This window comes from Triticum aestivum, chromosome 7D (genome assembly GCF_018294505.1).
Source record: "Triticum aestivum cultivar Chinese Spring chromosome 7D, IWGSC CS RefSeq v2.1, whole genome shotgun sequence".
Taxonomy (NCBI): domain Eukaryota; kingdom Viridiplantae; phylum Streptophyta; class Magnoliopsida; order Poales; family Poaceae; genus Triticum; species Triticum aestivum.
The window spans coordinates 567017607-567030966 of NC_057814.1; the positions used below are offsets into that span (position 1 = coordinate 567017607).

The following is a 13360-nucleotide window of genomic DNA, read 5'->3' on the forward strand; positions in this document are numbered from 1 at the left end:
ACGCCGACGAGACTGCCGCCTACGAGTGGCATCCCTCGCGCGGCCTACCAATCTCCATAATGCTCGCCATGTTCCCCCCGGAGTGCATCGGATCTGGGCAGCATGGGTGCCAAGTATGTCGCCCCCCGACCACCCCAAAGCGCGACGACGCTCTTCTCTGCCGCACCCTGATAACAAGCGACGCCGCCATGTATATATCTAGAAAGAAAAATGAACAAATTCAACCACATGAACACTAGTACAATAAAACAAAATTCTCCATGACCAGACCCTTCCTGGGTCTTGAGGCCACCGGATGGATGGATCTCAGGTGATTTTCGTGGATAACCGCCCCGATCACCCCCAGAAATATCTCTAGCGGCGAGGAATGCCGCGGGAAGGAGGAGGAATGAATTCCTTCCCCTGCCCCCGTCGCCATCCAACAGTAGCTGTCCGAGTGTCTCCGCCTCCTCTCCCTTTCCGTTTCTCCATGTGATGCACACACGCGCGCATACACGCCGACGCCGCAGCGCCTGCGGCAGCGCACCACGCACCATACAACACGCTACATCCCTGCGCCGTTGTCAGTCCCGTTGGACTCCCTGCTAATCGACGATTCCCACGCCGCCGTCAAGCTCTCTTTCACCCTCCCAGGCCCAGGGCGGAGGAGCAGAGGGAGACGGGGAGAGCTCTGCCCCAGCTCGTCCTCTTCTTCCCCACCCCTCGCGCGCGCGCCCGCCTCAAAGCCAGCGTCTTTCTGAGCTCTTCTTGATCCAACCGCCTCGTCCTACTCTACCGCCCCTCGGCCCTCCTGCGATTTGCCCCGCCCATTCCCGCCGCGGGCTGATGCGAGCCGCCCCGGGGCTCCGCTTCTCGGGCAGGGCCGCGCTCTAGCGCCGCGCGCGCTTCCGGGTGGCGCCTTTGGGGAGGGGGGCAATGGGCGCTGGCAGGCTGCTGGTCCTGTGCCTGGCGCTTTGCGCGGCGGCGGCGGCGGCGCAGCGGGGGATTCGGCGGCCGAGGACGGTGTCCGTCGGCGCGCTCTTCACGTACGAATCCACCATTGGCCGCGCGGCGCGGCTCGCCATCGAGCTCGCCGTCGACGACGTCAACGCGGACCGCACCGTGCTCGCCGGAACCACCCTGAATTTGATCAGCCAGGACACCAACTGCAGCGGGTTTCTTGGAACTATCGAAGGTTTGTTATTTCGTTACTTCTTTTATTTATACTCTGTTTTCTGTAGACTATTATTACTCTGTTTTTAGCACTAGCGTTGAACAGATGAGTTTCTTCCCCACATATAAGTAACGGATTTGATTGGAACTTACCTTTCACGACCCCAATTCCTGGCTAATTCGAGTGATTCGGTGACTTTTCCACTACCCATATCTGTAATTATCTGATTGGAAGCATGTGCTGCTTTACTCCAACTGGTTACAAAGTGAAGTTGTTGATGGAGAAAGAAAATTCCTGCTTTAGTAGTTGCACATGAGAAAGAAAGTTTTTCTACTGCGAGCTACGATAGCTCCATTGAGTTAGAATCAGTTCTTTCCGGGTCGACATCGATAGCTTGCACGGTTCTCGTATTTGCGTCAAATTGTTCTTACTGGTAACATAGAAATAATTATTTCTCAATCGGCCCAGAAATAACATTCGCACGTAGAAGGGATTTGCCATGACCCAAGATAACTAATCTGAGAAGTGCTCAATTGTTTAACAACAGCTTCATTTTTCCTTTTCTTTATTGAGATCTCAGCATGAGCTACTATTAGTAGTGGCAAAGATGAGGCCACGAGGGCACCACAATCTGTCCAGCATATCTGTTCAAAGTGCCGTGGGCCTTGTAAATTATTGCATCTCAATCTGCTCCCGTAAATAAAGAGCAAAAGTAGTCGCCACTTGTTACAAAATGACAGAACTTACACGTCAGAGTTGATGAGTAGCTTTGCTTAGTTTCTTTGATCCAGGCCTTCTGGTGCATATATGAAGAAACCTGTTACTTTATTTATTTATTTTTACACAATAATCTTCGTTATTCTTCCAATCATACTTTGTTTCGTTAATAGCCGTTGTCTTTCTGTCTGAGATTCACTTCTTAAATTAGGCGTCATAAATTTGGGTGAATTAATTGTTGACTAGCAAAGAAACAGTTGAGCTGCACTGTAATATCACTATATCTCAGTGCATTGATGTCTTAGTCTGAACTCTGAATTAGGCCAAGATTCCTTGGATAGTATGTCTCATACTGCCTTTTTTTTATAGGGGTGGCCCACTCCTTGTATATTTCACTTAGTTTAATACAATAATTTTCTGGCTCATGTTCCATGAGATGATTCAGTAATGGCTTGATTGGGATATGGAGAAACCAACTGTGCTTAAAGTACTGTTGCTCTAAACTTCTATGAGGATCGTGCCCTTTCTTGAGAATTGTGCTAACCTGATTATTTTGGCAACAAAAGAGGAACAGACAAAAAGCATACTGGTACCATGGATCAAAAAATGGCATAACTTGTGATACTAACTACAGCATCCCTTAAGGTGCAAGAAACATGTATTAAAGAGCATCCAATTCTTCACTTTCTTATCATGCGAGATTCCTTATTCTCTTTGTGGCATGTGTGGACATCACCGCATCAGAGTGACAGATTTGTCACCATATGTTTTGTACCATAACTAATTTTCTCATATTGTTGGAATAAATTTTTCTGAACAATAGTCAAGTACTAGCACAAATTTAGAAGGCTCTTATAGTAGCTGATTTAGAAATTTAGCTTCGGTTCGTCAATCACTAGTCATTAAACCCATGGACCTGCGTGGCCTAGCGTATACAGTATTTTCTAAATGCATTCAGTATGGATAGCCACCTCCCTTTTATGTCCCCATCCGACCTATGTTTTTGGATGAAGAGTTTAAAATCTACGTCCTGCCACTACATACTTTTCTTCCATTGATAAATGATTGGTGCTGTTAGTAACACACTTTATCAGACACTTCCATAGACCAGCCTATTAAGGCCCTAGAACTGGTAACACCTATTTAGCAGATTAAATTCATATAAATATGTACATACTATTTCTCTTGTTCCCGAGATAATTCATAGTCATTTTCCTAATGCAATTTTCCTTGCCTCATACCTCCAGTTATTGTAAGTAAGACAGTTGCTAATTGCTTCAATAGCCTATGAACTGATTCATAAAACGGTACTTTGTTGCAGCACTGCAGCTAATGGAGAAAAACGTGGTTGCTGTCATTGGCCCTCAATCTTCTGGAATAGGCCATGTCATCTCACATGTTGTTAATGAGCTACATGTTCCACTTCTATCATTTGCAGCAACTGATCCAACCCTATCTGCATCGGAGTATCCTTACTTTTTAAGGAGCACCATAAGTGACTACTTCCAAATGCATGCTGTTGCTAGCATTATTGATTACTTTCAATGGAAAGAGGTGACTGCTATATTTGTGGATGATGATTATGGCCGAGGCGGGGTGTCAGTCCTCGGTGATGCACTTGGAGCAAAGCGGGCAAGAATTTCACATAAAGCAGCCATTCCTCCAAACTCGGACACAGATTTGATCAATGATGTACTGTTTAGAGCAAACATGATGGAATCAAGGGTGTTTGTTGTGCATGTCAATCCTGATGCAGGGATGAGAATATTTGCTATAGCGAACAAACTCCAGATGATGGGCACTGGCTATGTCTGGATAGTAACAGATTGGTTAGCTGCTGTCCTGGACTCCTCAGGGCCTGGAGATCCTAAAGCCATGAGTTATATACAAGGATTAATTGTTCTTCGCCAGCACACTCCTGATTCTGATGCCAAGAGGAAGTTCGTAGCTAAATGGAATAATGCAGCTAATAATAGGAGCATTGCTTCTGGCATGAATTCGTACGGTTTTTATGCTTATGACTCAGTTTGGGTTGTTGCCCGTGCTATCAATGAATATCTCAATAGTGGGCAGCAAATTACTTTCTCTGCAGATCCAAGGTTGCACAATTCAAATGGAAGCAGTTTGCGTCTATCAAAACTTAAGATATTTGATGGTGGTGATCAGTTGCTACAGCAACTTTTGCTCACAAACATGACAGGGCTAACAGGTCTGGTTCAGTTTAATGCAGACCGCAATTTGGTGCGCCCAGCTTATGATATCCTTAACGTTGGTGGTACTGGGTCCCGTTTGATTGGCTATTGGAGTAATTACTCTGGTCTTTCTGTTTCTTCTCCCGAAATTTTGTATCGGAAGCCACCGAATACGTCCACAAGTGCCCAACAGTTGCATAGTGTGGTGTGGCCAGGCGACACAACTACTAAGCCGAGAGGGTGGGTTTTCCCTAACAATGGCCAGCCTCTGAGAGTTGGTGTTCCAAATAAACCAAGTTTTAGGGAGTTGGTTTCAGTTGGCAAGGGCCCTGATAATGTGACGGGTTACAGTGTTGATATATTCAACGCAGCAATTAAACTTCTTCCGTACCCAGTTCCTTGCCAGTTCATAACAATTGGGGATGGTTCAAAGAATCCTAACTATGACGACATTATTAGTAGGATTGCCACCAATGTATGTTTGCATGCTTTGCTCTGCTTCTTTGATTATTTTGCTTCTCATCATCTGATTTTTTTGTTTTTTCTCTAGGCCCTTGATGCAGCTGTAGGTGACTTTGCTATTGTGAGAAATAGAACGAAGATTGCAGAATTCACACAGCCTTATATCGAAGCAGGGCTTGTGATTGTAGCGCCAGTGAGAAAAGCAAATTCAAATGCCTGGGCTTTCTTTAAACCTTTCACACTAGAGATGTGGTGTGTAACAGGCACTCTTTTCATTTTTGTGGGAGTGGTTGTTTGGATTCTTGAACATCGTTCTAATGAGGAGTTTCGAGGCTCTCCACGACGACAAATCCTGACAATATTTTGGTAAGTTCCTTTGCTACTCCAAGGATCTGTTCTATCATAGGTTTTCAATCTGGCTCGAATAAGAATTCAGTAATAATGAAGAGAGCCAAAGTGGTTATTTTTGTTTCTTTTATTTACTTTGTTCTCACCAATTGTTTTGTAACTTTATGATTTTTGTATCTTTGTAATTTTTCTAAATGTTAGCTATAAGAAGTTAACTGACAGTTCATGCTTCTCTTTCAGGTTTAGTTTCTCAACGATGTTCTTTGCACACAGTAAGTTCACTAAATGCATCACATGATATTATGTTTAACTCCTGTTTTGTATTCTTTTCCCATCTGGATGAAAATGTCTTACTGAAAAAACTCACCTCAGGGGAGAACACCGTAAGTGCTCTTGGGCGTTTCGTGCTGATAATATGGTTGTTTGTCGTGCTGATCATCAATTCAAGTTACACTGCTAGCTTGACGTCGATCCTCACAGTACAGCAGCTAGCAACTGGAATAACTGGACTCGACAATTTGGTTGCTAGCGCTTTACCTATCGGATACCCGGCTGGAAAATTTGTCCGAAATTACCTGATTGACGAGCTGAATATTCCCGAATCCCGGTTAGTACCACTGAGCACGGTTGAGGAGTACGCCAATGCCCTTAATCGTGGGCCGAAAGACGGCGGTGTTGCTGCAGTTGTTGACGAGATGCCATGCGTTGAGATCTTCCTGTCAACCCACTGCAACTTCAGAATAGTCGGTCAGGAGTTCACGAAGGAGGGATGGGGATTTGTATGTTCAGCATCCAATGAATCGTTATGTATTTACAGTTACACTTTTGTAAAGGGGAGAATTATATCTGCTCTTTTTTTTTCCCCTTCTTTACAGGCATTCCAGAGAGATTCTCCCCTTGCTGCAGACCTATCAACCGCCATCCTTCAACTTTCAGAGAGTGGCCAGCTCCAGAGAATTCACGACGAGTGGCTCACAGATCCGACCTGCGGCGATGATGACAGTGGGTTGGGAGCAGTCAGGCTTGGTCTCGGAAGCTTCTGGGGCCTTTTCCTGCTGTGTGCTCTGATATGCGTCTTTGCTCTCATGGTTTACTTCGCAAGGATCTGCTGGCAGTATAGCAGGTACTCCAGCTCCGAACCTCCCAGTGAGCCAAGCGACTCTGCTGCTGCCGTCACCACTGCCACCATTGCTCAAATACGGCCAGAGAAGCCAAAGCCGACGCGCCTTGGCAGCTTCAAGGAACTGATACAGTTTGCGGACACGAAGGAGGAGGAGATCAAGAAGGTGATGAAACGGAGATTGAGCGAAAAAGATACTCGGGCCACCGGATCTGCGCACTCGGTCTCTTCAGCATAGAAGAGGATCTTTCATTTCTGGTGACACAGCCCCAGGTTCTTCTTACACAGCCAAGATACGTAGCATATACTGAAGTAGATAACAGCGGCATACTTGACACTTGTAGGATTCATAAATCCATTTTTTTTTGCGGTCATTTGAATACCGTCTCGGATATGCGGTATATATGCAGCAACATTGTCCCAACTTTACATTAATATTCCGAGAATCGTTTTCTTGACCGACACGCCTTATGATTGCAAAATGTACTTTTCATCACTTTTCCAAAGTGAGTATGTAGATGGCTTCTTTTTTTTCAACTCCGGTACTGTAGGAAAAAAAACTCTGCCATGCCTTTGATAGAAAAAAAATAGACAGCACTGAATTGTCCCACTAGCATGATAAGATATGACCATGTCATACAATTTGTTTTTCGGTTTCCGAGTCGTACCAAACAGACGTAAATTCAGCTGTAGAACGTATGATGCTGAACCCCGAACTGGTTAGCTGTTGTGCTGTTTATCTGGATCTGGACAGTCTTGCGTGGGCGCAAGACACATAAACGATCATGTGCAAAAAAGGCTACTAGAACCAAATGTCTCCTACTCCCAGATTTACAGATCGCTGGTGCTAAACTGATATATATATATATATATATCTCCAGCAACGTGGTCATATCATACAATTTATTTCTCCAGTTTCTGAATCCTACCAAACAGACGTAAACACGGTGCGGACAGTATCATCCTGAACCCCGAACTGGTTAGTTGTTGCGCTGTTTATCTGGATCTGGACAGTCTTGCAGTGGCGAAAGACCCATAACTGATTCTCAGCTCAGCTCACTCCCCTTTCTGGTTCTCCACAAAACAGGTTACAGAAATCAAGTATGTCGCTTAGTCCCAAAAGCAGATTGCTAGTGGCTAGTGCATTACTAAACTTATTCATGGGATCAGCGCTAAGGAGGAAAATATTCTGCTTCTTCTTTCGGGGATCACAAGGAAAGAACGTGACAAAATCGGTAACTACCGCCATGAAGATGGCCCAAGAGATTTGGGAGTAGAACATAGGCCAGAGAAGACGAATGAGGGAGATACCATGTCGAAAAGCACTCTTTCTCCATCTCGAAATATTAAGGCGCGGTTTGATTTTTATTGCTTGGTTGATACGCTATTCCATTCTTTTATTTCTTGAATGATGATTGATACACATGATGTCTCCTATATAGGAGTTTGACACCAAGGTAATAATCCAAAGTATATGGGTTTGATCTCTAACAGTAATTCTATCACTTGGTATTACAATGACTATTGTACGTATGCTTAAGTAATATTTTTTCTTTTACAATTTCCCTGCTTCTGTGTTTAGCTTGAGAACAGTAAATGTCCCCGCAGCCATCCATATGAATCTCAGGATGACGGTGTATGCCTCTTCTCTAATCTTTGAGAGTAATGGGAAGAGACTAGTCAGGTAGTCGGTTTTCCCGCCAGTTAGTTCAGTGTTGCTCCAGACGGCTGGTTCAAGCAGTTTTTCTCTACATTCCACATGCTGCCGTCTCTACCCCCTCTTACTCTGAAACAGTCCCGCGAAGGAGACTTGCCCTGGAAGGCACATTTTCAAATTTTTATGCAACTTGCCCAGGGCCATGTGCTAGTGCTGCCAAGTAGCCATTAATTACAAGCCCTAGGACCCATGTTAATTTTTACTCGCTTTAAGGTCATATATGCTTGAAGTATGAATCAACTAGCCATTACAAATGTTAGTGCCCACGTCCATTTTTACTGGCTTTACGGTCTTATGCTTGAAGTATGATTAACTGCCCATCATTATTTGCCTACCCTCCACTTGGGCTTCTTATTTAAACAAGCCTTCTTCTTATTTTTCCTTCTAATCTTTAACCATATGGTAGTTCTTAACTTCTTATACAAATACTTCAGTTGCTCAGCCTATAGAGCCCAAAATGATGAGACTGGTATTATCGTTTGCTAGCTCGTTGCACTGTCCATTGATTCGGCTTGGGAGACATGGGGACAAACGTACCTGCTTAAGTTCAAATTCGGACTTAGCTATGACAACAGGCGCGTAAATGGGCTCTTGTCCACAGAACTTCTACGCAGATCATTGGTAGCATACACTGAAGTAGATAACAGCGGTATGCTTGACACCTGTAGGATTCAGAATCCTTTTTCTGCGGTCATTTGAATTCTGTCTCCGGTGTGTATATATGCAGCAATGTTGTCCCAAATATTAACATTCTGAGAATCATTTTCAGGATCGACACATCTTCTGAGTGTAGAATGTACTTTTATTCGCTTTTATTTTCTCCCAGTGACCCCGGCCACTCTGGCACTATACCAAAAAATAAAACTCTGCCCGTCCTTTGGTAGACAAATTAAACAAAAAAATTAGTACTGAATTGTCCAACTAGCATGATGAGATATGATTATATCATCACTTCTGCTTCCGTACAACCCCCCTAAACACATCGGATGAGATCTTTCCATACTTCTTCATAATAAAGGGTAGGATGGTCCTTTTACACATCGGATGAGATCTTTTCATACCTCTTCATAATAAAGGGTAGGATGGTCCTTTTACATTTTTAAAAAGAAAGAATAGTCTTTTTGCAAATTACATTTATGTGATTCGAACACAAGACCTTCTGCTCTCACCGAAACTGCCCAACCACTTGATCAAGCAAGCTCTCTGTTGGCTAAATTGCAACGTGTCTTAGAGAACTATTACCACCGTCCAGGATTTCAAGGGCAACCAGGCTTGAGTGCTCCAGAAAGACGAAACTTTCTCTGGCGTTGCAACGAGCCGGCATGCAGGAGGAATGGCTGGATTAATTAATTAAGTAATATAAGCGACGAGAGTGGTTTTTTGGCACGTGGGAGCGCGTGCTCCTGGTTTTAAAAATGTGTTTTAAACATATTTTAAAATGTCAAAAAATTCCAAACAAAAACCTGAGGCGTACATCTCGATATTGTACATGCTCACAAAGTCGTTTCGCGAGAAACCGACAGCTTGTGTGTCGTGTGTGAAAAACACAAAATCCGGTGTTAAAAAATAATTTTCACAAGACATCATTTTGTATTTTGTACACGAGCCACAAAAAATGTTGATTTTCTTCGAAACTTGACGTGCACACATATGATGTTGAGATGTATGCGCCAGAATTTTGTTTGAAATTTTTCCACACTTTGAAATATTTTTTTCGCGTGCAGAAGCGACGTCCTATATTAGAGGACCAGCCAATGCATCCACTCAAGGAGAAAAAAGAGCCAATGCATGCAAGGCAATTGTGTCTTGAGCCATCGGCATTAACTGCCTCCCAAGATTACAGCTCTACCCAACGCTATAAATTAACCATTGTGGATTTCTTGATACTGCCGCTTCGGCTAGCTGGCCTTCAAATCACAGACGGAGGTAGTATGATCAGGGACAGATTTAAAGGTTTTAGGAATTTTGAATGTGACTTTTCTTAATGCAAAACAAATTTGAACGTAACCGATTTGAACATCATTTGGAATTTTGAATGCGATTTTTTTAAACATTAAACAAATGCAAACAATTTTGTCGAAAAGTGGAACAAATTCTGAAACTCTAAACAATTCTGATAATTGAGAGAAAAATGAAATTCCGAACAATTTTTCAAAACGCAAACAATTTTGAAACTCTTACCTTCGTTGAAAAGCGACCATTATTTGAAATATTCAAACATTTTTGGAAAATATGAACAAATAAATGCATTGAACCTTGTTTGAACTTTACGATTTTGAAAAAGAAAAAAATAAGAAAAAGACAAAAAACGGATTCATGAACCTTCTAGAAGGTATCCAAACCGGTAAAAACCGACCTGGAACCATCTAGAAGGTTCCCAAACCCAGCATGTGTAGAGGCAACAAAAAAGTAAAACTCCAGAAAATGTAAGACTAGTAAAAAATTCAAAAAAATTGGCATAGTACCTTGAATTGGTCATAAAAAGGCATGGAAAAAATTGGGGCCATCACAAGGATGTCTAGAAAGAACATGCGATGAGACAGAGACTTCTGCCCTACACGGACACCCTCAGTTGAACATGGTCTATTTTTGGACATCTGAAATGACCACACCTTTTGCAAGTAGGTGGGCATGCTCATGCTAACCATGCATGTCAAGTTTGAATGATTTCAAACACTATATGGAAGTTGCGACACGTCCGACCATTTATCTGTCCTTTTTTACCAAGAAAACTTCAGAAAATGCAAAATTTATATTAAAAAATCAAAACAACTTGGCATGGTGCCTTGAATTGGTCATATAAGGCCATGTAAAAATATTGGTTCCATTTCAAGGCTATCGAGAAACAACATGCTCTCAAATGGAGCCGTCTCGTCTACCCGAACACACTTTGTTCAACATGGTCTATTATTGGACATCCTTGAAATGACCCCAACTTTTGCAATCTGGTGGGCATGCCCATGGTAGATATCCATGTCATGTTTGAACGATTTTTGACACCGTATGCAAGTTCCGACGCTGACCATTTATCAATCTTTTTTAACCGAAAAAACTCCAAAAATGCAAAATTTATCAAAAACCAAAATAACTTGGCATGGTGACTTGAATTGGTCATACAAGACCGTCAAAAAAATTGAATACATTTCAAGGATGTCGAGAAACAACACGCTCTCTGACGAAACCTTCTGGCAAACCCGAATACCCTCCGTTGAACATGCTCTCAGATGGAGCATTCTGTTCTACTTGGACACCCTACATTGAACATGGTCTATTTTTGAACATTTTTGAAATGACCCCAACTTTTACGAGTAGGTTGGCATGCCTTGGTAGGCATCCATCAATGTTTGAACGATTTTCGACATGCCTGGCCATTTATTGGCCTTTTTACCAAGAAACTCCAGAAAATGCAAAATTTATCAAGAAGAACGTGCTTCCAAACGGGGCCCTTTGGGCTTTTGACGTGCTTTCAAAATTTTGTTCGCTCTTTTTAGAAAACATTTGTGTTTTGGCATTCTGAGAAATTTTGAAAGTCATGACATTTTAAAAAAATTCATACAATTTTTTAAAATGCTAATATTATGATTTTTTTTAAGTGAACAAAATTTTGAAAGCATAAGCAGTTTTTGGAAAAGAAAAAAAATTAAAAAAATGAAAAAGAAACAAATAGCAAATAAAAAATAAAAAGAAATAGTGGGAAAAAGACTGGTTCTCTACAGTAAACCGGTCGCTGATGGATGGTTCTTATAGTCCGTGTTACCTAGTTAGATATGGAAACCTTTCAGCTTGTGTGGCTACCGACAAGTGGTCAGCAGTGGGAGTTACATTGTTCGATCCTATGCACTGCCATTCTTTTCTCAGTGAGCTTTTTCCTATTTCCGCACACGAAATGGGGTGGCTCAGTCAGGTGGCCTTCTGTGCATGGTGCCGTCTATTTGATGTCACTCCCCGAATGTACGGAATTTCCTATTTGCCACATGTTGTGGCAAAAAACCGGGCAATCACACACACAATCGTTGAATGGGCCGGCCCATCTGAGCGTTCGAGCCACAATATTGTGAATCTTCTGGAAGGTTCCTGGCTTGTTTTGGAAACTATCTAAAAGGTTCCTAAACCGATTTGTCGTATTTTTTCCAGCTATAGTTTTTTTTCTATTTTTCGCATTTTGGTTTTAAGTTTCCTTTGGAATTTGCTTATGTGAACACTTAAAAAAAATCAGAATTTTGATTTTTGTTCTCATTTTTTTATATGTTCATAATTTCAAAATGTGCTCCAAATTTCCAAAAGAATGTTCTCATTTTCAAATATTTTTCACAGATTTAGAAAGAAAATCATGCATTAATAAAAGTTCATGGATTTCAAAAAATGTTCGTGTTTTCAATTTTGTTTTGGAATTTCGAAAATGTTTATGTTAAAAAAATCACAGAATCTAAAAAGTATTCGTTATTACAAAATTGACAATTTTCGGTGAAGCGTTCAAAAATTAAATGTGCCGCTTCTAAATGTTTATAAAATGCGTGCGCTGATTCACGTATCAGGTAGGTGGCTTGTCCAGTGGCTAGCAGCACTATAACACAACACTGTGGTCGCAAGTTCGAATCCTTGTCTTTGCGATTTTTGTGATTTTGAGTTGCGCCTGCTCGGTTCCTGTTAGTGGGCCGGCCTATTCGTTGTGCCTGCTCAGTTCCTGTTGGTGGGCCGGGCCAGTATCGGATCTTCTGCAGAAACATACGGCGTATACGTCCAGATACATACAAAAGTGGGTATAATTTGTGAAATGACCCTATTGCCCTTTATACGTTTTGTGAGGGGGGTTCCTGTTAGTGGGTATAATTTGTTGCTCCAGTTTCTGAATCCTACCAAACGGCCGTAAATGCGGTGCACACAATATCATCCTGAACCCCTAACTGGTTAGGGCAACTCGAACTGAACCCCAATAACAGGTTATAGGAGTAAACACCCGGTTTTACTCTAATCGGGACCAAGCCGATCTCCAATAGCCATTACTGTAGGAAAAAATATCCTCGGCCATGCATCCCGTAAATGCGGTGCACACAATATCATCCTGAACAGCTAACGGTTAGGGCAACTCGAACTGATCCCCAGTAACAGGTTATAGGAGTAAACACCCGGTTTTACTCTAATCAGGACCAAGCCGATCTCCAATAGCCATTACTGTAGGAAAAAATATCCTCGGCCATGCATCCCGTCCCTATTTTTACTCTACAGCTCGACGACTGAGTAAAAAAATACCCGCCTCTCTCTCCACCTCCACTGCCTCTCCTCCTGTCCCATACCCGTTGCCGGTGACCCCCCTCCCATTGTTCCTCGACGCTCCCCTCCTCTCAATGGCCGGACCTTATGGCTGGCGCTCCTGGTGCCGATCCGCAACGCGGATCCGCGCCCCAAGCCCGCCTTCTTCTTCAAGCGGGGCCTCCTCAAGTCGCTGCGGCATCTCCTCTCCGACATTCCTTCGCCATGGCAGCCACAGAGGAAATACCTCAGCGTCAGCAAGCGAGCATGGGGGACGTGGGTGGAGGAAATCAACTTCCTGTGGCCGAAGGCGCCTGTCGAGCTCGTCCCACCGCCGCCGGGTTGGTGAATTCGGCGATGGCTCGCGAGGACCGGGAGGCGAGGGAGCGCATCGCGGCGCA

The 13360-nt window shown here is 43.1% G+C and overlaps 1 protein-coding gene across 2 annotated transcripts; it reads left to right on the forward strand.

The window, feature by feature from the left end:
- The first annotated feature begins 309 nt into the window (after window positions 1-309).
- On the forward strand, window positions 310-6485 carry LOC123164237 (glutamate receptor 3.5). Of its 2 annotated transcripts, XM_044581649.1 has the most exons (6): window positions 339-1174; window positions 3192-4537; window positions 4613-4890; window positions 5113-5144; window positions 5245-5651; window positions 5748-6485. In XM_044581649.1, exons 1-6 carry the CDS (start codon window positions 916-918, stop codon window positions 6228-6230), a joined length of 2805 nt encoding a protein of 934 aa, XP_044437584.1. In that variant the 5' UTR covers window positions 339-915; the 3' UTR covers window positions 6231-6485. The 2 variants fall into 2 exon arrangements, with proteins under 2 accessions (XP_044437585.1, XP_044437584.1); XM_044581650.1 differs by lacking the exon at window positions 5748-6485 and having other exon boundaries at window positions 310-1174; window positions 5250-5619.
- The last annotated feature ends 6875 nt before the right edge of the window (window positions 6486-13360 follow it).